Source organism: Alexandromys fortis, unplaced genomic scaffold (assembly GCF_014885135.2).
Source record: "Alexandromys fortis isolate MF-2015 unplaced genomic scaffold, M_Fortis_MF-2015_v1.1 scaffold_5, whole genome shotgun sequence".
Lineage (NCBI taxonomy): Eukaryota > Metazoa > Chordata > Mammalia > Rodentia > Cricetidae > Alexandromys > Alexandromys fortis.
The window spans coordinates 30613824-30641438 of record NW_026067924.1 but is presented as its reverse complement, the minus strand read 5'-3'; the positions used below and the strand labels follow the sequence as shown (position 1 = coordinate 30641438).

The window sequence follows — 27615 nt, the reverse complement described above, 5'->3', positions numbered from 1 at the left end:
GCAGAGGAGGGAGAATCAGAGCATTTTCCCATAGGTATAGAAATTGATTATATGCATACATATTTGCTGGAATAAAAGGGGAGGAATGCATTACTAAAATGTAAGGGAGGAAAAGTGAAGAAGTACTCAGGATAATAGGAAAATGTGTTATTTTGCCACCTTATGTAGTATCATCCTCAATTTACTAATGATGTCACAGAAACTCCTCCTTGGCAGATACCACATTAACCATTATCATCATTATCTTGACTTCTTCATATTTAAGTCCTATGATCATTTGGGCAATTCATTCCTCCCCATCTTTTTTAATGTCTATTATTAAATTTAGGGTCTTTTACACACAGGTAAGTATTCTAATACTGAACTACATGTCTAGCTCTAGACAGTTTTCTTTCTAACTGCTCCAACTTCTCTTTATACTGATGCAGTGAATTGCAAGTATGACACTTTATAACCCCTTTCTCATCACCAGGAATTGGAGAAGTGTAAGGATGCAGGATTGGTCAAGTCTATTGGAGTGTCCAACTTTAACCACAAGCAGTTAGAGAGAATCCTGAATATTCCAGGACTTAAGTACAAGCCTGTCTGCAATCAGGTAAGAATTCTCGTTGCCTCCCTATCTCTCTTGCTTTTCTTCACCTTGTAATACTAACACTGTTCATTGGTCCTCTGCCCAAGTGATTTCCGTGCTGTGGAAAAGAAGATTCTGAGAGCAGTGCCACTGGTTGAAAAGACACGGGGGATTATAAATTTTATCTTGTACTCTTAAATATTGATAAGAATGGGGACAGACTATATAGTAGCCTACTTTTGGAGAATGTATAGATTTAAAGCTGGTCCAGCAGGCAGAAGCTGAGGGCAGAGGAATTTATCTCCCCTTGAACTGAGGGTAGTGAGTAGCCATAGGATACTTCGCTGGAAAATTGAGCTAAAAAAAAATCACTCCATTGACAGGAATTATGTGGAGCTTAGATGCTTCTTTCTGTCTTACTATTATCCTTCCTCATGATTTTATTAGGTTTAGCAGCTGACATTTTTACCCACTAAACTGCCTTGCTGAGCATAAGCTATTATTTGACCCAATAACTTGCCCAGCCAAAAGTTATTTACATAATCTTCCAAGTTAGTTCTTTTTTTTTTTCACGAAAAATTACAGCAGTTTGATCTTTTAAATTTAAATGTGATATTGCATATAATTTTCTTAGCCTCTTTGTGGACTTTAATACTTTTATTGATCTTAATTTGAGCATTTGATATAATCTTATCTCTATCATATTCTTTCACAGGTTGAATGTCATCTGTATTTAAACCAGAGTAAGCTGCTGGATTACTGCAAATCAAAAGACATTGTTCTGGTTGCTTATGGTGCCCTGGGAACCCAACGATATAAAGAATGGTAAGAAGATGAAGAGTATGCATGAAGCACCACTGTCATTTAGCATCATGCTACTCAGTTTTCAAGTAGAGAGAGCTGTCTTTAGAAGAACCATGTGAAGCAGAAGCTGGTAGCTCAGGGACTTCTGTGTAGCCCTGGAGTCTTTTTTTGTCTTCTGATTGCTCTGATATAATGCACTGACAAGTGCAACTTTAGGGAGAAAGGGTTGACTATGTTTCACAATTCCAGGGTACAGAACATAAAAGCAGCCAAGACAGGGTGTCAGAAGCTCGAAGCAGGTGGTCCCTTCACAATGTAATCAAGAAGCAGAGAATCACAAATGGACATTAATAATGTGATTTGTTTCCTTGGCCTCTTGAACTTATTTCTGCTTTCCTATTAGGGTGGATCAGAACTCTCCAGTTCTCTTGCATGATCCAGTTCTTTGTGATGTGGCCAAAAAGAACAAGCGAAGCCCTGCCCTGGTTGCTCTTCGATACCTGCTTCAGCGTGGGGTTGTGCCCCTGGCCCAGAGTTTCAAAGAAAATGAGATGAAAGAGAATTTGCAGGTGATGAGCTCTGTTCCATATGGTTGTTACTTAAAATATTTTATATGCTTTTGGGTTGTTATGTAGAATCTTTGCATGCTTTCTTCCTTTAAATCTTTTTGAACTTTTTTGAGATGAAACCTATATTTCTAGCATTTTGTGTACATATGAACTTTCAGGTGCATGAGAAATGTTTTGTCTATGACATAAACAACAGCATGACTTGACAGAGTTAGTGTTGGAGAAGATTTAGATTTTGCTTTGCCTTGTCAGCCAAGTATTGCATATTTCTCTTCATGGACCTCCTCTTTATATTCTGAAATGAGGGATCTGGACTGAGTAAATTTGATTCTAGACACTTCTATGGTTTTAATTTTATTTCATTGCATGCTCCGATATTCTAATATATGCTCACATACTGATTAATTTTAAGATTACTTTTCTCCTTACCAATACCGATTCTTGTCAAAATTTCAAATATACTTTATTATACTATAAAATTTTAATAATTATGAAAGAATGCCGGGTGGTGGTGGCACAACCCTTTAATCCCAGCACTCAGGAGGCAGAGGCAGGCGGATCTTTGTGAGTTCGATGCCAGCCTGGGCTACATGAGCTAGTTCCAGGACAGACTCCAAAGCTACAGAGAAACCCTGTCTCGAAAACCAAACAACAAAACAAACAAAAACAAAAAAGAAAAAAATGATTACTAAATAAACAATTCTTAATTAGAATATCATTTTGAATAACATTTATTTATCTTAGTGTTCTTCAATTTAAAAGTTTGCTTTACTTTAGCCTGAACTCAGTGAAAATAATCAGTCTATGCTAAGTTGCTTCACATTTATTTAAGGAACAATTGTGCATTTTTCAGGGCAATGAGGCCTCTTAAGCTCAGTAGACTGATTGAGCTTTTCCTCAGTTCCATATAGGTTTCATAAAACTGACAAATTTTCCATGTTTTACCTCTACATTTAGCGTTGTTTGAGTTTCTGTCCTGCCCGGTTCCCACAATCGCTAAGTCCTGAAGAAATCACACAGAGGTCTACATTAACTATAATCTGATTGGCCAATTAGCTTAGGCTTCTTATTAATTCTTATAACTTATATTAGCCCATTATTCTTGTCTATGCTAGTCATGTGGCTTGGTACCTTTTTCGGTGAGGCAGTTACATGTTGCTTGCTCTGTGTCTGGGTCAGGAATACAGACCGAGTTTTTCTCTTTCCGGAATTCTCCTGTTCTCATTGACTTGCCTCTACTTCCTGTCTGGTTGTCCAGCCTATACTTCCTGCCTGGATATTGGCAAATCAGCATTTTTTAAAGTATATTTGACTGGATAAGATCATTGTTCCACAGCATTTAATCCTCTTTAAAAAAAGAAAAACAAAAAAACAAGAACTCTGAATCCAATATCCTTTGTTTAGTTTGTCTCCTAACCATTAGCCATAACAACTTTTTTTTTTAATTTATTAAAGATTTCTGTCTCTTCCCCACCGCCGCCTCCCCTTTCCTTCCCCCCCCCCCAATCAAGTCCCCCTCACTTGTCAGCCAGGTCCAAACCAGGAGCAGAAGGAGAGCGAGCAGGAGCGAGCAAGGAACTCAGGACCACGAGGGGTGCACCCACACACTGAGACAATGGGGATGTTCTATCGGGAACTCACCAAGGCCAGCTGACCTGGGTCTGAAAAAGCCTGGGTTAAAACAGGTCTCACTGAACATAGCGGACAATGAGGGCTACTGAGACCTCAAGAACAATGGCAATGGGTTTTTGAGCCTACTGCACGTATTGACTTTGTGGGAGCCTAGGCAGTTTGGATGCTCACCTTCCGAGCCATAACAACTTTTAACCAACATTCTAAACAAAGGAAAATATCTATACTCCATTTTTTTTTTGAAATGTGGGCGTAGTTTTCCATGCTACTTCCTGCTGTTTGGGGGCGCCAATAATCTTATGGAGACCTAAAGAAAATTTAAAATTATGATCAAGTTCTGACTGGAGTTTCCTGTGAGGTTTTTTCATCTAAAGCAGCAGTCTTAAATCTCTTCTTGATGTAGAACTCAGACATCTGTGCTATCTTTTTCTACTGGAGATTTCTCAGGTGGTCTTCCTTGATCAATCCTTATTTTTCTTAACTCAGAATAAATTCATAGCCTTTCATTTTCTGTGGAAACAAAAGCAAAACCTCTTCTCCAAAGTATCATATTTTTGACTTCAATTTTGAAGTCAAGGTGTTTCAAAAATATTTATCTTGGATTCATTTAGCAGCATTCATAAACAAATATATTTTAGAAGCTGTTGCTCTTTCCTCAGCATTCAAACAATTCAAAGAGAATATAATAACATACAGTATACAGACTCTCTGTGTATTCTTCATATTTACATGGCTTTATTTTAACATTTATTTCTTTTATTTTTACTTTTAATTTTTGGCTTTTTGAGACAGGTTCTCTATGAATCTTTGGCTGTCCTGGATCTCCCTCTGTAGACCAGGCTGTCTGTGAACTCACAGGGATCCACCTGCTTCTGCCTCTCAAGTACTGGGATTAAAATTGTGTGCCACTACACCTTGAACATAGAGATGTCAGTCTACCTCTGCCACCCAAGTATTGGGACTAAAGGTGTGTGCCACCACACCCAACTACTCTCCTTTTTTAATTTAAGGACTTTAACCTTTAGCCTGCATATATTTTTAATATACTGTAAACCATTTAGAGGTTTTCTTTATCTTTGACTCTCTCTTTACTGTATATCTCTTTTTTTCTAATGGCATGAGTATTTAATTTGCTAAGTGATATGGCTAAGGTTAAAGTCATGGCTTTATCCAGCCATGATCCTTAACCTTTTGAGATTTCAGGCTCATGGCAGAGGTACCTGCCAGAGCCATGTTTATTGCCAAAACTCTATGACACTTAAAGTTCCCTGGCATCAAGCAATCTGCAGCAGTCTGCTAACAAATCACACTCAAATGCTCTGTAGCCAGACCTCCTGCCTGAAAGCATCAGAGTTTGTGCTGGCAGGATTGCCCAGAAAGCCAGCATTTTAAAATGGCATGGCTTTTTTTTCCTGCTATGACTGAAAATGAAAAAGCATGCAGTCAGCTTGTCATCAACACCATTTAAGTATTTTGTGGTAAGACCTCGTAAAAGAACTGCAAGGTTTTACAGCTAAAGCTAAGTCAGGAAGCCTCTCTTAAATGAGAGTGTTTGCCACTAGCAACCAGAGCCCACCTGAGAAAATGCTGCTATCAATAAGCTGTGATGAACCCTACCCTTTTCTGTCTAGACTGACATAACAAACTCTCTCAGGCTTTATGTGGATGCAGTTGTTCACACGTTTAGCAAAAATCATTTTGAAGTTAAAGTGTCTCAAATTTTAGAATCTGGACAATTCTTTATATACATTATGTTGAAAGAGCAATTGTTTACATTTTAATGATTCATTGATGGATTATAAAATGTAACTCTCCATGCAAATTGCTGTTTGTTCGATGTATTTCAAAATTTTTCTCTAGATTTCTTGGAAACTACTTACATGCTGCTGTGGTCTTTAATGTGATGATAAATGTATTGTTTTTGTTTGATTGTTTCTTTTTTGTTTTGTTTTTTTCTCAAAATGACTATGAAATTTCCTTTTGTCTATAGCATTGTACAAATTTAATATATCTCAAAACAGTTTTCTTTGATTATTACTTGCTATTTATTAAACATGAACGCATTAGTAAACAATGTTCATCATTTTTAGGTGCATACATACTATCACATTGCTTTTGAGGCATAAACTCTGATTCATTCAAATGCTAAAACTCTTGTATTTTTCTGAAGGTTTTTGAATTCCAGTTGTCTCCTGAGGATATGAAAACCCTAGATGGCCTGAACAAAAATTTTCGATACCTTGCAGCTGAGTTGTAAGTAATGTTGATAAACATCTCACCTCAGTTTATTTCATGTCCAAGTCTCTGCTTCCCTCTTACATCCATGATGATTCAGACACCAAATATCCTAGTTTTCTGTTTCAAGTTTCCCATGGAGATTGTTAATACAACATTTATTTCTGCATTTTTGAAAATGTGAATTTGTCATTTTAAAACATAGAGAAGGTTTTGAATTAAGTAAGAAAAAAACCTTTAGAGAAAAGCACTACTGCATGGGAGAATTAATAACTAGTTAATGATCTTTACTTTTCTTTCCTGCTCTATAATAAGAAAATTTGATACTAGAAATAGGTTATAAATTACAAAGACTGCATAGGTACTTATAGGTGCACCTTCTTTTATTTATCTATCGATCTATCGATCTATCTATCATCTATCTATCTATCTATCTATCTATCTATCTATCTATCTATCTACCTATCTATCTATCTATTTATCTATCTGTCTATCTATCATTTTATCTATGTCTTCTCTTGTTGGAATTTTATTTCTCAATATTAATAAATATGATAAGGTTTTAAGGAGGTTTAGAAAAATCTACAATGCCATGTAAATTGGTATATATTAGCATTATTAAGATTTTTGTTAGTATACAGCAGAATAAAGTCTATGGAATTGTACAACTCAATGAGAGAATCATTGTTGTAAATAATGGGTTATTCTTGTCATACCTTAATAATTAATTATTTTTATCAATGCATATTTTGAAATGTTCTTTATATAGAGAAGTCTACAAATTATACAGTTAGCTGCTCGAATGGTAGACCATCTTATTTATTCTCTAACTAAACCTAATACATTGCTTTTTAATTGATTGACAGTGGGTTAATAATTAATGAATTACTAATAATTAAATGGAAGTGAAAGTAGTAGATATAAATGATATTTTAATGCACATTAAGATATTTTCATGTTGATCATTGTGTACTTGAACTAAAGATGACATAACTTTCTCCTTTCTCAGGAGACTAATGTTAGGAAAGATTTTAGCTCTTCATTGATTGATTCATAGATGAAGCTAAGGGAGATGAATATTAGTTAACACAGGTCTTTGCATATTCTGTTCTAGGCTAAGGGACATAATTGGAAAATAATTTATAAATTATATTTTTAAAACATTTCTTATACATGCTTGTAAATGACTGCAAGAATATCACCTTCTACAACTCATCATGGAACAAAATGATTGACTTTCACCTTGATGGTGTCTTCCTAGATGTCACAATTTACGTTGTAGAAATTGATCAAACAGTGTGTGTTTGTTTTTATTTCCTATTTTAGTTTTGCTGACCACATTGAATAACCATTTTCTGAGAAATATTGACAAGGGGAGGGGGGCTGGCATTCACTCCAGGATCTATCCAAGATGCATGATCTTGCCTTTTGGAGTCCATTCTCTATGGTGGGATACCTTGCTCAGCCTTGATATGAGGGTTTGGGGGAGGGGTTTGGTCCTGCCTCAAGTTGCTATGCCAGGCCTTGTTGACTCCCAAAGTAAGGCCTTAACTTCCCTGAGGAGTGGATGGGAAATGGCAAGGAGGGTAGGTGGAGAGACAGGACAAAGGGAGAGATTGGAAGAACAACCGGGGGTTAGTATGTAAAATGAAATGTAATGTTAATTAAAATTAAGAAAAAAGAAAATTTAAAAATACTAAAATTATGAATAAAAATTAAGCATCAGAACCAATATAAAAAGAAAGAGAAGAAAAAATACTTGGATACTTAGATTTGAGTATCATTGCCAAAATTGTAATTACTTACATATAAGGGTTTTTGCTGGTTTGCTTGTTTGTTTTTATTTTGAGAGAACATAAAGATTTGGATATGTTTCAAATAACATGCAACTAAAAATAAAATATTTTGTTCTCTGTAATAAAGAAATGGATCTCAACAACAATAACAAAAGGAATATCACCTTATGCAACTAATCAGGGAATTTTTATTAACTTTCTCCTTGATAGTGACTTCTTAAATGTCACAGTGTACATTGTAAAAATGAATCAAACAGTGCGTGTTTGCTTTTATTTCCTATTTCAGTTTGATCGGCCACCCAGAATATCCATTTACAGAGGAATATTAATGTTGGGACCTAGTCATGACTGCCTAAAGTCACTGTGGGCAGTGATGTTGGTGATGTGACCCAGATGCTGTTTGGAGGATGCCTCATTTCCGGACAACCTAAACTGCTTCTTACCAACTCTTACATTGCTTCAGTTGAATAAAAAGGGATTTAATTTGAATAAAATTTAATTTAAGTTGAATAAAAGGGATTTAATTTTCATGATGCCTCAAAATAAATATAACATTTTCTTCTCAAAAGATACATTTGTTTCTTTTTTTAATGAATCATTATGGCACAAAACTGGTTTTGTTGGAAGTTTGTGGGTGGTGTTTGGAGATGATGATTTCCATTTTATAAGCCATTTAGACTGGGGTAGGTGGTATTTCCAGACCAAAGAATGACTGTTAGCAGTTGTCTATAAGTCAAAGGTCCTCTAGTCCTGAGTCAACAAAAAAACCCTACACACATTCTGTGCTTGTCAGTCTGGAAGCTGTGGAGACACACATAGAAAGTTTGACCAACAATTCCCAGGCTCTGTCTAGTTGTTTAGCATTAGAGTCTTGGAACTGGAGGGTGAAGCATTTATGAAATAGGTTAGGCTAAAGAGGGGACATGAGAACCAGCCTAGTAGGACCTCAGGATGGGAGACTTCAGTTGATCATAGGTTTTCCTAGAAATAATGACAAGTTTTCTTTTTTCAGAACTTTTTCCTTCCTTTCTTTTTAAAAAAAAAATATAATCACATCTTAAAAGCAAAAGGAAATTTTCACAAATTTAATCCATTGACATGGCAGAGAGTTATTCCTAGAACTATTTTTTAAAAATAAAAACAGAACCAACTTTAATTTTAATACATTTAGAAATACTTATCAAAATTGTGATGCATTGATCAATGTGATCTATGAATGCCTGAAAATGTAGTGTGTAAAGATGTTAACACCATGTTGGACTAGCAAACATCAATCTTTCCTGTAGAAATATAAGAAACACCATGTAACCTATATTGTAACCTGCTCTGTTAAGCAGTCAATTATCTTTAGAAACCAAGTACACAATTAGTAACAACAGGATCCCCAAATAAGGTAGTTTTACTGTGTTTTATATCTCAAACTGGGAAGAACTGCCTGCCGTACCATGTTGTCTCAGCATGTAGGTGGCATCAACAGTTACCATTTAATTTTTAATTCAAAACTGATCATATAGGTCCTAATATACCAAATATGTGATTTTTATTTCATACATCCATTCTCACATGAAGCCTAACTTCATAAATAGCAGTTGGCATTAGCTAGCATGTTTTCCACAGAATCTTTTTTAAATTAATTAATTAATTAATTTATTAAATATTTCTATCTCTTCCCCACCGCCACCTCCAATTTCCCTCCGCCTCCCCCAGGCAAGTCCCCCTCCCTCGTCAGCCCAAAGAGCAATCAGGGTTCCCTGCCCTGTGGGAAGTCCAAGGACCACCCACCTCCATCCAGGTCTAGTAAGGTGAGCATCCAAACTGCCTAGGCTCCCACAAAGCCACTACGTGCAGTAGGATCAAAAACCCACTGCCATTGTTCTTGAGTTCTCAGTAGTCCTGATTGTCCGCTATGTTCATTATGTACCATAAAAGATAAATTTTGTTTTCTTTGCATTTGAACAACTGATTAAATGATGACAAACAGCCTTTTCTCAATGCTTAGAATGTTGACCAGAATTTAATATTTAGGATAGAATTGAGTACTTTTTAATATGCCATTACCTTTTCCATATTAATTCTTATTTACTATTATTCAATATGTCTTTTAAAAATATTTTTATTTTGTGTTAAGTGTGTTTGTCTGCATGTGTGTCTGTGTACCACATGAATGTCTGGTGCTTAGGGAGACAAGAAGATGGCAATCTTCATTTAGAACTAGAATTACAGAGGGTTGTAATTCCTTCATGTGTGTGCTAGGAATCTAACCTCTGAAAAAGAAGCAATTAGTCCTAACTTCTGGACCATCTCTCCTTCCCCTGTTACTCAATATTTTGCTCTTCATTTAGATTCAAAGAGGCCTTTAATCTCAAATGTTCAGAAATTGTAGGTATTTTGGGATGTGTGGAAAAAAATGCAGTGGCAGATGGGTGTGTCAAAGAGGAATTTTTACCTTCCCTTGCAGTTGAAAAAAAGTTGGAAACAAAGGCTGTACCCATGACCAAAAAATAAAGTAAAATTATGAGTAACAGATGATAGAGAGAATGATCAGAATCTACTCACCTGTTCCTGAGTTCATGATTTAGATTGATTTGAACACTTAGACTTACATGGGAACTGATCAGTTTGACTACATGGAACATAATTCTACATTAGACAGTTCAATAGCTTGATAAAACATGAAAAATAATATTTAATGACCAGATGATCACCAAGGCCTTGGTCTTGATCTCTGAGGCACTAAATTTAACCTTTGATGCAAAAATGAATCAATGTGGAAATAGTAAAATTATGAATGGTCACAACCAAAGAGAGAGCTGTGTTTATGGATGGAGTTTTATGTATATAAATGGCAATATGCATGCAAATAAATGCTGTATTATTAGTTCTTATATATTAAAAAATTCTCACTATATTGTATATATAATATTTCACCCATAAATTCAGTTCAGATGTGACACAGTTTTAGGCACAAGGGAAGACCCAAGAGTTTATACTATAAGATTACAAGAATTTTGATTGTTTACACAAACTTTTTATATAATAAAGATCTTTATTTACAGGCATAACAGTTTTTATGTTGCAATCTCATTTAAACTTTGTTTAAATTTGCTTCCAAGTTTTCCCTATATTCCCAAGACTCTAAAAAGAGGAGCATTTACCAATGTAGATTGTGAGTAAGAGGTAGCAACCTTGAAATTGTCATCTGTGGAGCACAGTAGTTTTTTTTCTGTGCCCAGGGCCTTCAAACAGATATGTGGGTGTATAGTACAATGTCCATGTAGATCAACAGGGTGCCAGGATTTAAAACAATCTCCAATCTGCAGAGAGATTGATAATTGAGGCAGTGTCCAGTAGTCCATCCAAAAGGCACTCAGAAGTTATCATGATCTATATTTACATTTATGAGAGAAGGTAAGATGAGTTTACAAAGAAAAGGAACATGATAAAAAAAAAAACAGAAAGACACTGAGTTTGTGGTATTGAGTAAGTGAAATTAGAATAAATTTAAGAGTGTTGTTTTCTGCTTGTTATATTCCATTCTATTCCCATAGTTTAAGGTATAGCTTTATCTTTTAAACACACACACACACACACACATACACACAATTCTCCTTTCATTTCTCTAAGCCCTCCTATATACTCCTCTCTGGTCTCTTTTTAATTCATGTCCTTTTAAAAATTAATTATAGTTATACACATACATGTATATTTCTAAATACATAAATACATTTCTCTGAGTCTGTATGAAGTTCCATATATGCTCCAGGGACTGACCATTTGGTACAGCATACCAAATAGACTATGTCTCCTGCTCTCAGCTCTCCTTAGTTGCTTTAAAAGAGCTGTTCTTAGAGTTGAAATAATAAAATTTTCTTACAATGACTGAAAAGCACATAGTACATAAGTAACCATACTCCAAGCTTTCAGAAATAAAGACTAAAAATCCAGTCTTTCCATTTTTCATTACGTATGCCATATACCATATGACAGTGTGAATGCTAACATATCCACCACTCTTTGAGAAAAATTCAATAAAAACCCTAGTCCTTATTTAAACATTCTTTATTAATATGAAGTCTGTAGCCTCCACTTACAATTATTTTAAGATATTTTGACAGAAATATTTCAAATTCTATTTAAGTCCTCTAAAATTTACAGCCACAAAGTTCTTCTAAACTCCTTTTCAATGAATAATTTTGAGTAAGGTCTAACACTAAATGAAATAGTCTTCTGCATTTTGACTATATTCAAAGATCCTCATCGTTGTATAACAGGTGAAAGGCATAATGAGTCCTAAGGTTCTGTTTGCACCTTTGGCGTATGATTTCCAACAGTGGTTAATCATTCTACATCTAATCAGTCCACTGCATCACTGTCCTTTTTATTGCACCGTGCTCTCACTCCATGTCATGATTCAGAAAAACTCTTACAAAGCAAAATATATTTGTTAAAGAGAAAGTTGATATGATTCTTTTCTTTTTAATTTACAATTTAGCCTCTTAAGAGTCAAAAATTGGGAAACGATCAATTGTCCTGTTTTTAATGCTGTCTCTCTGTGTTATTGTGTGCATAATATAAGACATCTGACTGTTTCTAGGAATGTCTGATTAGAAAGAGACTCATGTGCTTGAGTGATGGCTCAGTGGGTAAAGTGCTTGATGTGTAAGTATAAGATCTGAGTTTTGACCACTGAAAATCCTGTAAAACCTGTGCGGCAGCCTGTGTCTGTAATCCCCATGTCTCTATCGTGGGATAGGAGACAGACATGGGAGAATGAATCCTTGGATGCCTTGGATGTTTTGGGTGAGCAAGTCTGGCATACTCACTCAGCAGAGAACAGCAAACGATTTATCTCAACCAAGGGAGAAGTTAAGGTGCAAGGACTAGCTCTTGAGGTTGTCCTTTATTCTCCATGCTGACGCATGTGTGCACGCACAGTTACATACATGTTCATGAATATATTATGCATACTCTGACACAAGCTGTCCTATCCACATACAAAGATAGGACAAAAGTTTCACAGTGATGACAAAAGTCAACAAGAATGTAGGGGCTGATGTATCCTAGTCTCAAAATACCTTACTAGATCCCATTACTACTCAGCAGTAAAAAACAAGGACTTCTTGAAGTTTGCAGGCAAATGGATGGAAATAGAAAACACTATCCTGAGTGAGGTAAGCCAGACCCAAAAAGATGAACATGGGATGTACTCACTCATATTTGGTTTCTAGCCATAAATAAAGGACATTGAGCCTATAATTCGGGTTCTTAGAGAAGCTAAATAAGAAGGAGAACCCAAAGAAAATCATATAGGCATCCTCCTGAATATTAACCTTCATCAGGCGATGAAAGGAGACAGAGACAGAGACCCACATTGGAGCACCGGACTGAAATCTCAAGGTCCAAATCAGGAGCAGAAGGAGAGAGAGCACAAGCAAGGAACTCAGGACCGCGAGGGGTGCACCCATACACTGAGACAATGGGGATGTTCTATCGGGAACTCACCAAGGCCAGCTGGCCTGGGTCTGAAAAAGCCTGGGTTAAAACCGGTCTCGCTGAACATAGTGGACAATGAGGACTACTGAGACCTCAAGAACAATGGCAATGGGTTTTTGATCCTACTGTACCTATTGGTTTCGTGGGAGCCTAGGCAGTTTTGTGGATGCTCACCTTACTAGACCTGGATGGAGGTGGGTGGTCCTTGGACTTCCCACAGGGCAGAGAAACCTGATTGCTCTTTGGGCTGACGAGGGAGGGGGACTTGATTGGGGGAGGAGGAGGGAAAGGGGAGGCCGTGGCGGGGAAAAGACAGAAACCTTAATAAATAAATAAATAAATAAATAAATAAATTATAGTGACTTATCCAATAATACATATATTTCATAGTTTATTGTGATTGAAAGATTCTAAAAAGAATCATATTATAAGATAAATTTCTTTATCATGATATATTTAAAAATTTTAACTCATGTAAAATAAACAGAATGTTTCAAACTCAGTGGTACATGTGGTGGACTACCTCTTTAACCTCAGTTCTCCCCATGTAATTGGTTTATCACAGAAACAGTTTTAGCTGAAATCATTTATGTTATTATTGTGTTTGGGAATGAGAAAAAAAGAAACAGCATTTGTTTATCTAAAAGAGTGACAGGAGATACATTTCACATGTCAGCTTGTGGATATATGAAGCAAGAGTAGTGGTGTTGGTGTTGCAAGATCCAAGTATAATGCATGTAAAGTGAGTGAAGTGAGTGAAGACTCAGTTGTTTTGTCCAGTCACCTGCTTCTGGTTCTCAGTTTCTTCACGCTAGAACTAGTCCATGAACAGGAGACAAGGTGGTTAGGGCTTGGTCTGCCTCTGGGTCTGATCATGTCATCACCTATTGAATATTCTGGGTACCATTTATCCTATTTCAGTTTATTATCCGGCTTTGCAGAAAAATACACTTATCCTGTGTTTACTATTGCTTGTCATCTTTCTGGTTTTGATATTGATTGCAATAGGATGATGGTAAATTCTCTATTTATATGGAGTCAGAAAATATTTCTTTTTTCCAATAAGGTCATATTAAGAGAAATTAATCTTCTAAATGGTAATGAAGATACATGAGTCATACTGCATTTTTGTGTAGTAGCCCCAAAATCTCTCACTAGATGGGCTAAATGGACTCACATGTGTCTTTCTCAGTGTTGAGTTTCAAGTGGGAAAGTTGGTTCTCAGAAATGACATGTCCAAAGTGAAGAGTGGAATAAATTTTATTCAGCTGTTTTACACAGAACAATTAGTTGTGTGCTAAAGGGATAGCTTTTAAACTTTGAATTTACATTTTTGTTAGATAAAGACATAAGAGAAAACATAATATTTGTCTTTCTATCTCCCATTGTCCTCTCTTGTCCCTTCTCTTTAAATATCTTTCTCTACAAGATACTCCTTAGTCTCTTTTATATGATATGATACATTATATAATAGGTTCATTTATTTGAAATCAAAATTCTGCATATGAGAGAAAGCAAGTATGTTTGTTGATCTGAGTCTGGTTTATGTGCTTAATATGGCAATCTCAGTTTCATCTACTTTCCTCCTGGCGACATACTTTATTCCTTCTTTATGGCCCAATAAAATTCCACTGTGTATATATACCATGTCCTCTTCAATTCATTCATTAGTTCATCAAGCAAACACTATGGACGTACAAGTGCTTCTGTGGAATGCTGACTCAAGGCTACTTCAGTATACAGAGAAGGTGAATTTGAGGGATCATATGGTTGATCTATTTTTAGTTATTTATTTTTAATCTCCCTACTGAACTAGAAGCTAACTGCAGTAGCTCACAATTGCAATAGTTGGGTATAAGGGTCCCTGATGCTTGTCAGCATTTTTAATACCCATTTTCCATGGGGTCAGAGGGAATCTCAATGTAGTTTGGATTTTCATGTCTTTAATGCACAGGGATGGTAAATACATTTTTTAATAAATTTATCAGGAATTTGTGTTTATTCCTTGAAATCTATTTGGTCAGCTCTATTTCTCTTTCATTAGATATTGTTTGATATTTAATTTAATGAACTTATAAATTTTCTGCATATGAATAGTCTATCAGATTTATACTTGGGGACGATTTTCTTCCTTTCTGTTAGCCACCCCATTACTCTGCCAATTATCTCCATTGCTATGAAGAACTTTTTAAATTTCTTCCAATTCCATTTTTCTGTTCTTACCTCATTTTCTAGGTTCTTCGAGTCCTTGAGCCCTTACCTTAATTACTTACTGACAAGCTTCCCTATGGTTTCTCTATGTAGCAAGTATTAAGGATCTCCTGGATTGCTGGCTTAGTGGTCATGAATTTAATTTGTACTGGTCTTTGAAACTTTTATTTTCTCTTGGTTACGCATTTTGGCTTCAAAGAAATAGTTCTGATACTCCTCTGGATTTACGGTTTCTTCTCATAGGTCTGATGTTATTCTGATGGTTTTGCCTATAGAAGTGAAACGGCAACTTTCAGTTGCAGCTTTTACATTTGCTGTCTTGGCATCTCAATTACAGTGTGTCATGGTCAGGTTCTTCCCTGTTTATGTCTACTGGAGATTTATATGTCTCTTGTGCTTAAATGTTCTGGATTTGAATAATTTTCTTTTATAACTTCATTGAGTAGATTTTCTGTGCCTTTACTGCTGATCTCAGTTCCTTCTGTCTAATGGAGTCTTAGTTTTGTTCTCTTAATTTCTGGATTGTTACGATCACTGTTGTTTCTCTTCTTCATTCATATCTGAATGTAGCATTTTCACAACTTTGTCTTCAATCTCTGATATTCTATTTGAAGCTTAATATTACCAGTTTTTGTGGATTTGGACTGTGTATTTTATTTTATTATGGCATTTCAATTTGCTTTTATTCTCAAAGTTTGTTTCCAGCTGGAATTTATCCATATTACTGATTTTCCTCCTACACTACTGATACATTTTTTTCTTTGTTAGGCAGTTTAATAATTTCATTATTTTTGGATTCATTAGTGGAGGTTTTATAATGTTTTGGGGGTACCATGTTGTCTTTTGCTTTTGTTTTGGTGTTTCTTCCTGTGTTTCTGTGTGTTGAGTATTTTGTTTTATTAGGACATCTTTTTAGTGAGCAGTCTGCCTTAAGAACTCAATCCTTACTACCGTCATGAGCATAAAAATCAAGCTACTGTAACAAAATAACACTAACTAAACACAATATAGAAACACTAAAAACCAACTGACGACTATAACATCAAAAACAATGGCCATGAAATACAAAATTAGAAAAACATATGGGATTAATATTTAGAGTAAAAGTATATGCAGTAAGTCAGTGGAATAAGTGAAAATGTACAAAAGAGAGAAATAGAAATGTTAGTTACTGTTAAATAAAGGAAAGATAAAAGATTATAGAAGAATATTATAAGGATGTTGCCCAAAGAGTGAGAGATATATAACTGATCAACAAAAATGTGTAAGAAAAATAAATAAACCTAAGGAGAATGAAAATAAAATATAAACATTCTTGTTAAAAACAAAATAAATTAAAATACTACTAATATATAGTAACAAGATAAAGAGAGAAATGAATTAGAAAAGACAAAGTTTTAGTGCTCTTTCTGACCACTCTAAATTTGTATTTGGCCGGGTGGACAGGTGGGGGTCACTTTAAGCTGGACTCTCTTGCTGTCCTACCAGTTAGACTTTGTTGTTCAGCCAGTTAAGTGTGACATGCCTACCAGTACTTTTCCACTTCTTTTCATTTTGGATGAGGAGCTGTCTCTCTTGGCTACACTTAACATTGCAGCATGGGGCCCGGCAGATTCTTTCCCATTCTCAGGATTCCCTACCTTGTAAACTTCAGGAATGACTAATATTCTTGCCAGAATGTACGACTGGGTTCAAGGCTTTCAGGAGCTGTGAGCTTAATTTTCAGCAAGACTGTCAGTCTCTTTTCTCTGACAAGGAGGCTTAGCTAAGTCTTATGCATCTTCTCAGTGACTAGGAATTTGCTAAGACAAAATGAGTACTTACAGCAGTGAGGACCTTATCTTACGACTTCCTGTGGGTCCCATATTTCAGTTACCTGTGTTTGTTAGGTATCTTGTTACCCTATCACTTGCTATGTGACTGTCAATGTCCTTCCAATCTTTCTCCCATGGGAAGACTGTATAAACTCCAATGCCACACTCTCCCTGTTCCCATGTCATATCAGTGACTTCTGATTACTGTATGAGACTGGGAGTGTCAGACTTTCATATCCAAGATATGCCATTCTTTTTATGAAATGGAAGGAACTGACATCTATATATGACACCTGCAATTAGTCTGGCAAATAAATATGAGTTTGTATAAATATAAGTATCTAGTAAACTAGTAAGAAGTCAAAATTCCAATTGCAGACACAGTTGGAAACCCCATGTGTTATTTGCAGAATAATAGCAGAATATTTTGACTTAAAACATCAAATTTTATTTAGTTTTGACTTATTAATCTGAATATCAAATTCTAAAGAAGATAAATGATGGTTTGATGAGGTAATAGCATATATATGTATATATAAAATATTTTAATATATTATGTTTGGCAATTTAGCTTTATCTTATAGTTAAAATCTCATATTAATTATATTCAATATGTCATATTAATATAACATAAAATAAAATGTACATGATTTTATATAATATGTATTCTATATATAAAATGTTATAAAAAAATTCTCAATAACACAGAAGTTTAATGCAGTTAAGCTATGGGTGGCTTATAAAGAATAAAACACATAGGAGTACATTTATATGTGTTAGGTTGTTTATAATCAAAATATATATTTTTCCTATTCTTTATAATCAAAACGAATTGACATTCTTAGAAATTGCCGTATTTATACCAAAGTTCTTAAAACAAAATCGCAAGTTTAAAATATTTATGTTCTATTATAATAGAAGCTTAACTTTTTTTTGGTTAAAATTTTCCCACGTATAAAATATTTAAGGGCATTTAAATTTCTGTTTGGGCTGAAACCTTTTTAAAGCCCATTTTTGTAGCTCTGTTTAAATGGAGCTATTATACAAGTGGGTTGCACTTGTGTATGAGGCAAAGAAAACTTATTAATGGCCATTGATGTTGTTTTAAGGAGAAACTTGTAAGAAATGTAAAATTTCAAAGATTTTAAATTTATCTCCAAAACAAATGAATATATAACTGGGTGAAAAATAAACACCATTGCATAGTTATAGTGTACACTTTTACCTAATTCTTTGTATACTTATTGTAGTCTATGATTAAAGGCTGCAAAACTTGAAAGGTTTTGAGTGGTGTCATCCACCTAAAATTGTTAAGAATCACTTTTCAAGCACACATGTCTGTTTTATCCAGCACCACTATCTGAGTATCCCAGCTGGGTTCTGAATGGTCCCAGCTGAAATGACCACTCCCGTGGTGTGCAGTATGTACAACTATGTACTGTGTCAAGATGTGGTGCCTTGTGGGTCCAATTCCTCCTGAAAGATGTTCTATTACATCATAAATCTTTCTCCTGAGGACCATTTTGTCTTCTGGCTGTCCTGTAACCACAGCTGTTTTTTCTCCAAGTTCAACATTCCTAGGGAGAACCTAATTTCTTGAGGTCTGTTGTTTCAATAGTTTGATAGCCCAGGAAGGGACAAAAGCATCTTTGTAGAATGTCCTAGTTTCTTCAAGCCTGTAATAACAGCTCATTGTTTCTTGTGTTGTATGATCAAGTAGAAGCTTCATCACAGCAGAAAGCTTTGCAAATTAAACACACATAGGCTCAGGCATGAGGTTAGCTCTGGGAAGGACTGGCCCATGCCTGCACCCACAAACAGAACATAAATTACAATAGGTGTTGGAAGTTCCATCTTAAGTTGGCATTTTCAGGAGAGCATACACAGTGAACTTTTCTATTTTATCGGTAATTAAAATCCTACACATATTTTTGAACCTTCTATATCTTAGGTGGAAACCCTAAGAAAATGGGGTCCTGAGAAAAGCAGGCCTCTTTCCTAAAAGGGCCCACCCTGGAGGAGGGAGGGCAAGTGTTATAAGGAGAGGACAAATAAAAGTCCCTGCCTGCCAGTTGCCAGGCTCTGCTGCTGGGCTCAGCCTGCTCTTATTCTGGAGAGTTCTTACTTCCTTGGCCTCTGAAATGAAACTCTTGGCTGCTCTCTGTGCTGTGTGTTCTTCACTTTGGAATGCAGAATAAACAAGACTGAAGCTAAAATTGAGACCAGCGGGAACTGGAGACCTGCTGCAGGACATCTGGTGCTCAATACAGGTCCACTTTCTTTAGCTTAAAGGGCACAGAGAGGCATTCTCCTCCTCAAATACCCTTGGCCAGGAATCGGCTTCTGCTTGGCAACTGTATTGTCTCATTCCCTTCCTATCTTCTAAGGGTACTGAAATTTTTTCCTCTTGTTGCTTTTTCTGCTCTAAGAATCATTTAGCTTAAATGGCTCTACTCTCTCCACCCCTCTCCTCTGTTACTGCTTGTATACCCGGTTTTTTGCCACTGCCACCCAGCCTGTTGGTTTCATTCTTTTCTTTGACCCAAAAGAGCTGAAAGGGCAGCCGTGTCTGGTTTGTTGCTTCTGTGACCATTACTGAAAACTTGGAGTGGTCAAAAACCTTGTTTTCAGCTGTTTCCCACAGTAAAAACATTTTGCTTGCTCTTATATGTTCTGGAAAGACATTGGAATTCCTGAGGTGATTATTCTGAAGTGGCACTTGGCTGTCTGGGGAAGGTGCAAGACTTTAAGGATGAGTTTAGAGGATCATTGTTCTGAGGGCTGGAGAACAGGATGTCTTTTTAACCAAGCAGCCTTATTTTCTTATGACACCTCAGAATAGCCTTGGAAAACATGAAAACTGTTGACAGGGAGTGACCCTAAACCACCATCATCCCTTTTATGGGGATCTTCATCCCTATTGCTTGGATTCTTTGGTTGTCTTTGAAAAATATTTTTTAAATTATTATTACTATTGTTGTTATATTATGTGCGTGTTTGCATGCACATAATGTTTGTAGGGGTACATATGTCATGGCATTCATTGAAAGCTATGAATATATTTCTGCAAATTGGTTTATTGCTTTCACCTTTATGTGACTCTGGGGGTCAATCTCAGGTCCTCAAAGTGCCTTTACAGGCCAAGCCACCTCACAGACAGATACATTTTGCATTTTGAATGAGCTCAGGGCCCTTACATATGAGGCATGTACTATGCCACTGAGTCATGCTCCCAGCTTGTGTGCACTCTTCAAAAAGCCTATATGAAGTCCTTACCCCTAAACAAAGCAGGGACTCTCTCTGACCCTGTTGTTTGCTGACTGGCACCAGCTGTGTTTTTAGGAAACCAGCAAGCTCAAACACCAGGCTTAATTGAAAAGAGGCCACAAATATCTGGGAGAAACACCATGAATATAGATAGAGCTTAGGATCAAACTGGGCTGGTTTATGTCTAGGGGACAGCCTAAGCATAAAGGGGACATTTGAGAATGGTTGGCATCTGGAAAGGATGACCCAGAGATTGGTCACTGTTTAATCACTAGATGAGAATGAGAATTCCCTGGTGTTACCTAAAGAAACGCATGACTGCCCTCTGGAGAGTAGAGGATGCATAGGTAAAATGAGGGTCACTCCATCTGAAATGTTTCTTAGCTTTCTGATTCATATTCCCTCTGTTGGGGAATCAGATTCACCTCCATCTCATTAAATGCCCCCCACCCTCCGGACTGCATCCTAAAGAAGTGGGACAAGTTTAACCAAAACATTCTCAAAAGGAGGCAACTTGTTTTCATTTGCATTACTGCCTGGCTCCCCTAAGAACTGGGGTGGAAAGACTTGATCTCTGAATGGGAGCCTAAATCCAGAATCCATGCTACAGTTATCGACATGCTCTTCAGGGATGACAAATGCAATGAGATCCCTTGTGTTTAAGCCTTTCCTGTTAATTACATCACTGTCCTGCTTGATCTACTTTGCTGATGAAAAAGACAAAAGGGGAAAGTTTCCTTTGTCCATATGTGTGCACTTAAAGGATAATCTAACAAGTATGAAACAAGTTTACACACGTGTTGTTCAAATTATGTTCTTTATTCTCCTTTCTTTTGCTGCAAGGTTTCTCGTTTATATATATATATACATATATACATATATATATATGTGTGTGTGTGTGTATATACATACATAAACAAAGGTAATTCTCTGGAATCGCAAGTAGCAGAGCTTGAGTTTCTCGGGGTCCAAAAGCAGATAAGGGTTGTCCTGAGTGACAGTGTCAGTATCTTTATGGCTCTGGAGAAGCGAGGCTAAAAGGAAATCTAGGGAAAACCTAGGGGACTGAAAGGCTGGTTTAGGAAACTTTAAATCCAAAGAGGGAACAGTGGAGTTGGTGCATGAAACTACATTTCTAGGTGTGCTTTAATTAAACTAGGGGTAGGTGTAGGGTATTAACAGCCATTTTTAGGGTTGGAGCTGGGGGTCAAATGAGGTCAACACTTTACCAAGTTGGCTGTGGGAGAATTTAGGGCACTCAATCTCAAACGAGCTTGGACATCCCTTTATCTTTGATGTTCCAAAATGTGATCTATTTGAAAGACTCCTTTCCTAACTAAATGTCCTGTCAAATAGAGATAATTGTAAAAACATCGACCTCCGAGCTTTATCTCAGGGAATGGTGCAGAGATTTGACTGTGGGAATCAAGGTTTTTGATTGTGTGACTAAATTTTCTCACCGGAGTTCCCACAGATTGCGGGGAAGTCACCCAATAAGCCAAAGAGCAAGGCATGTTTTTCAGTGTCCACAGTCCTTGTGGGACAAATAGGTCCAGTTATGAAGCATGTTGCAGTATGTATTATGCATATCAAACTCTATAGGTAAATGAAAAGTCATCTACCTGACCACTCACAGATATATGTGCCCATAAGAATAAGATGCAACCATGAGATTACATATACACATTACATGAGAGTACACACTACAAGGCAGGTATTGTGGAGAACAAAGCTGCTTTAGCCAAAGTGAGCAACGACTTTCAGAGTCAATGTTCTTGCAGACCTTTTCTGGACAGGATTAACCTCCATCAGATAGCCATTTCTTTGATGGGTTTACATCTGAATACTAGTTGTCACCTGCTTTAACTCCCATGCCCCTGACAGATTTCCTACTGGTTAGACTTTGTTGTTCAGCCAGTTAAGAGCAACATGCCCACCAGGGCTTGTCCACTTCATTTCTTTATGGACCAGGAGCGGCCTCTACTGGCGACACTTAGTATTGCAACATGGGGCCTGGCAGATTCCCATTCTCTCGATTTCCTAGCTTGTACACTTCAATAATTTTGCTGCAAAACTCTATGATTACAAAGGATGGGAATGTAAAAGAGTTAAATTTCTTTGATGGTTTCTTATAAAAAAATTTTAAAATATCACCATTATCGCTTAGTAAATTATATTCCTGAATATCATATTAGAATAATATAAAAAATAAAAATTCATGTGTAGACCCCCCAAAAAAAAAGAAAAAAAAAGAATGCTTCTCCAATTTTCAGTGGGGATGAGGGAAGTGAATACTGCACCGACATCTTTATTTAGAGACTACTGTCTATTTTCAAAGCACACTCATCCGTAGACACGCTGCTGGAGGGATGAGGTGAAGAAGTCAAATGCTTTGCTGGTGCTTCATAGTTCTCAGTCCCATTAATAGCATACCTCAACTCACATAGGAGACTGAAGAGGCTGGCCACCTGATGATGTAAGGTTTGGGTTTATAACACACATAGATAAGGTGATGTGGTAAGCTGCTAGCTACTGAGAATGAGGTTGATTTCTACGGCCTTCAGTGTCGTAGCCAAATCTTCCAGTTGAATTTTCAGTTTCTGACACCTGTTTTGCCTTTTCTCTGTGACTAACTCCTTTGCCCATCTCACTCAGGATCCAGGTTCCCCGAATTGAGATTGTCTACTGTTATTAGGCACCAAGGATGGATCAATATTAAATAACAGATTCACTATCATGATGGTTGCTGACCAAAATGATCACATCAGAGAAGCCATGGTCTTTCCAGAATTCACAACTGGATTCAAGGCTTTCAGGAGTTGTGGGCTTTTATCTGACAGTGATCCTAAGTTATGGCTACAGATATTCGTGTTCCCCATAAAATGTGAGGGAAAATCCAGTAATTGCTTTTTTTAATTGACCTCTCTTGTCTTTGGGATATTTGATGTTAATCTTTCCCCCAAAATTTGTCAAGCTCTTTGCCAACATTTGTTTTCTGACCACAATGAGTCAATTTCATCATAAGAATAAACTACAACAATTTCTGATGGGTCTATTCCTGCAACTCAGAACATTTCCAAGTAAGTTTATAATTTTTTAAATTTTTTACACTGCTTACATCATACAAATATCCATTCTAAGATGTTATCTTCCCTCTTCTAAAATCCCTGTTAAAGAAATTATAGAAGGTCAAATAACCAGAATGCAATGAAACCTGGATCCAATGTATATCCTGAAATTTCTTTCCCAACAAAGCCAATTCTCTCTCATTTCAGCTCATTATTCTCTGAGATTATTTAAGTCCTCGTCACTTTTCAATGTTTGGAACAAATTACTTATTTCTGGATTTGTTACTCCCACAGTGGTTTGTAAATAGTCAATGTCTCTCAGTCTTTGGAAGTCATTAATAATCTGCAGCTGATCTTTCTTAATTTGCATATTTGCGGTATAATTTTTTATAGAGCCATTTTATATCCTTAGTAACTAATAGAATCTCCTCCTTACATTTATTCAGGACCAACTTGTAATCCCCAATAATGCAAAATTTTCTTTAATTATCTAGGGTATCTACATTTTAATCTGCTAGTAAAATATCATCCACATAATGGCAAACTATTGATTGAGCTTGTATATCATTTTCAATGGCTGACATACAATATTTTGGCACAGGGTGGGGGTATTTAACATTCCTCTGTGAGAGAGTCAGCAAGTGGTGGCAAACACATTTATCCCAGCACATGGGAGGTAGAGGCAGATGGACCTCTGTGAGTTTAAGGCTAACCTGGATACATGACATTGATCTTGTCTAAAAAGAAAGGAAGCAAGTAGTGGTGGCTCACACTATTAATCTCAGCATTGGAAGTGATAAGGCTGGGTGGAAAGAATAACACTGTCTGAGGTTTCAGTCTGAAGTTTCATAGAATCAGTATTCAGTCTTAGGACTTGCAGAGATAGGGTACCCCATTGGTCTCAGGATTTCATGGGGGTAGGATTAGTGGCTGAGTGCTCTCCTTCTCTGATATTTCAGCATTCCTCCTCTAATTTCTGACTCCAGGTTTTTATTGTTAAGATCAACTAGAAATCATGCTACAACTGCCTCCTCCTTTCTGCTGCCTGACCATTAGACAGTCAATAGTAGGGCATAAACAGTAGGCATACAGCAGTATTGCTTAACCATTACTCAGACAATAGCACTAGTTGATCATTTTCTAGGGAGTAGAAATGGCTAAAGAATAGCCAGGATGTAGGAAGGGCTAACCACCAGAATGGGAGTGCCACTTGTTAGTCACTAGACAGGAAGGTGATATATGATGTTTCCCAACTTCCACTTTAGGGCAGAAGCACCAGAAGATTCAGGACGTGCTTAGGCAGAGGAGTGACAAGCCATGAGTTCCAAACAGCAGTTTGTCAAACTAAACGATGGCCACTTCATTCCTGCCCTGGGTTTTGGCACCTATAAACCCCAAGATGTAAGTATTTCCAGTCTAAACCTATTCCATGTACAGGAAGGCAGATAGTTTGGCTTGGCCTACATCAGGGCTTGATTGAGTCCCAACCTGTTTATTATTCCTATTAAAAAGAGGTTGCAGCAGTGGCTGCAATTGGTGGTTGTGAGTAGGAGACTAATCTGTTTCCCTAGATAGGCTGAGTCAGAATTCTGTCAGAATAGAGTCTTATGCATGTTTGTACTTCTCATTGTGATCCAGCAGAGAGAAAGGCTTAATGGAGAACAAAGGGAAGGCCTAACTCTTTGAACAGTTTCTTTGAGAGTGGGTGTTAGTGTTTTATGTGATGGAAGCACAGGGTATACGACTCAGAGGCCTTTGGACATTTACTATAATTTAGTCAGGGATAGGGGTAGGGAGAAAGATTGTTTAAGTTCCATGGTTATTTTTCCTAGAGGTGAGGCTCTCTGGTCTTGGCTGAATGTGGCTGGTTTTCTTTTTTTGTTTGTTTGTTTGTTTTTGTTTTATTTTGTTTTGTTTTCCTTAGATTTGTACTTCTGGTACAGACCTGCTTATGAGTTTACTGTTCTGGTTTGGAGTCTGTCAGTTCTAAGAGTGAACTCAGCATGAGTCTTCGGGCTTTGAGCTCTGGGCTTCAAGGGACATATCCATGACCTAAAAATTCTAGGCACTATGCTTTTCCTTTGTCTATGTTTCTGAGCTGGATAGAAGAAATGAAAGTCATCTGATTGCCTATCAGTGTTCTTGGTTGCAGTGAGAGGGACTTCTCTGTTCATGTCTACAATCCACAGCTTGATATTTCCTTTTAAGAATGCAAGATCCATGGAATTCAGTGTGGTAACTCAGGGTGTCTGCCTGTAGTATTGCATGGTACAAGTATTTGAGGTTTACTTCAGTTTTGTTTTTGGGTAAACTTCTGCACCACACAGTGAATGCAGCATTAGAACTAAATAAGTTCCCCATATACAAATTCTGAACTGTAGGAAACTTACTGGAATTTATAATATATCCTTATGATTGGGGCAAAGAGTACCTGGTAACCATAAGTGTGAATTATTAGTCTTCATTAATGCATGTTGGGTTTAGAGCATGGTGGTCTCCAGAACTGAAACTATCAAGGTGTACTTAACCTGGAGGGACCTTCTTGTTTGCAAACTTCCTGAATCTTATAAATTCTGAGACAATAGACCACTTCCCTTAACTTCAAACTCATATATTTCCTTTCTGTTAGATTTATGCATATTTACAAATATAAATCTGGAGACATATACAAGATTAGTTACTTTTTCAAAGTGACAGTAAGAAAAACAGCAACAGGTCTCAAGGCTCCTGTTAAACCATCAGTGTTGGTAGCTCACAGAGTGATTTTTATTCTTACCTAAGTCAGAGCTGGGATTCAGAGAAGGTGGTACAAGGCAGAATTTTAGTCACTGTGCTTTATTATGGAAAAAGGGCAGAAATTACTAAAATACTCAAAAGGCAGTCTGATTTCCTTTTTTACTTTTTTGTATATGTTCTATAACTATATGTTTTTGTGTATTTGTGCATGCCAGATGTCAAAGTCTTCCTCCACTACTCTTACTTTACTTTTGTGAGTAGGTTGTCCCACTGAGTCTAGAACTCAGTGATTCAGCTAGAAAGGTAACCCAGTGACATGCTTTCTGGGTTCAAGGATCAAAGGACTAGGCTCTTGCCTTGTTGTCTGATGATAATTTTGAAAGAACAAATTCTTTATGGCTAGCAAATCCCATCTAAGCCCACTCAGAAGATGTATCTCTAAATACCTGTTTTGTTTGCTATTCAGGTTCACAAAAGCAAGTCACTGGAGGCTGCCAACTTAGCTATAGGTGTTGGGTTCCGCCATATTGATACTGCTTATGCGTATCAAGTAGAAGAGGAGATAGGACAGGCCATTCAAAACAATATTAAAGCTGGTGTTATAAAGAGAGAAGACATGTTCATCACTACAAAGGTAGAGTTTTTATAGCATGTAAGTGGCCAAATTATTGAAAGATATATAAAAAAGTTAAAATTATATTTCTTGATCAGAAGCTGGTTAAAGGTGTCAGTTGTACAAATGGGTGAGAAAAAGTAATGGTAGATTATAATCTTTATGAAATAAATTTAGTTATTAGACTTTATTAGTATTATGTGTTTTATTTCTTGAGTAACTACTTTTCATTGTTCAATAAATGAGCTAACAATAACAAAAACATGTAACTGATTTCACACTGTTAAGTATGAGTAACGCAAATCCTGTGTTAAAGTGAATGATTATAATTTTCCTTCACGTACAAAAATAATTCAGTATTAGGATAAATAAGTTGCATGTTTGGGCAATCTATTAACTGATCACAACTTCCATTCTTCACTGTCTGTAGCTATGGTGTACTTTCTTTCGGCCAGAGCTGGTCCAGCCTGCTTTGGAAAAACAACTGAAGAAGCTTCAACTGGACTATGTTGACCTTTACATTATGCACTACCCAGTGCCAATGAAGGTAGCGATTTCTTTGTCAAATGAACATATTTTTCATGTGGGCATGAATATCATTTGGATCATTGAGACAAGTTTCTATTATAATTTCATATAAATTTATGCTACTAAACTTTTGAGTAGGTTTCACAAAGGGCTTACAGAATTATGAAATGAAGTAATCAAGAAACGATCAGAATGACAGATTAGAAGTAACTTCCAGAATTGTATTTACACATCTTTTTAATTTATTTCTGCTACTAGATATTTTCTTGGGTCTTGTC

At 36.6% G+C, this 27615-nt stretch overlaps 2 protein-coding genes across 15 annotated transcripts in view; both read left to right on the top strand.

Annotated features, from left to right (window-relative positions):
* LOC126501683 (aldo-keto reductase family 1 member C13) overlaps positions 1-27615 on the top strand; it is a 64472-nt gene that overhangs the window by 5223 nt on the left and 31634 nt on the right. For 2 of the 13 annotated variants that reach the window (XR_007591772.1, XM_050142500.1), the window contains exons 5-6: positions 473-595; positions 1287-1396. Coding sequence is in view for 8 of the 13 variants with exons in the window: in XM_050142500.1 (XP_049998457.1) it covers positions 473-595; positions 1287-1396 (233 nt within the window). In the remaining 5 variants the exon portion in view is untranslated. Of the gene's footprint in view, positions 1-472; positions 596-1286; positions 1397-1778; positions 1945-5746; positions 5830-7893; positions 8180-19260; positions 19396-23084; positions 23473-24725; positions 24862-26662; positions 26831-27239; positions 27357-27615 lie in introns of those variants that run through there. The other 11 variants (XM_050142489.1, XM_050142490.1, XM_050142494.1 and 8 more) reach the window with 11 other exon arrangements.
* Positions 19298-27615, top strand: part of LOC126501685 (aldo-keto reductase family 1 member C13-like) — a 78346-nt gene continuing 70028 nt past the window's right edge. Inside the window, exon 1 of one of the 2 annotated variants that reach the window (XM_050142504.1) lies at positions 19298-19395. The gene's annotated coding sequence lies outside the window, so the exon portion shown is untranslated. The remainder of the gene's footprint in view (positions 19396-27615) is intronic. The other variant, XM_050142503.1, reaches the window with a different exon arrangement.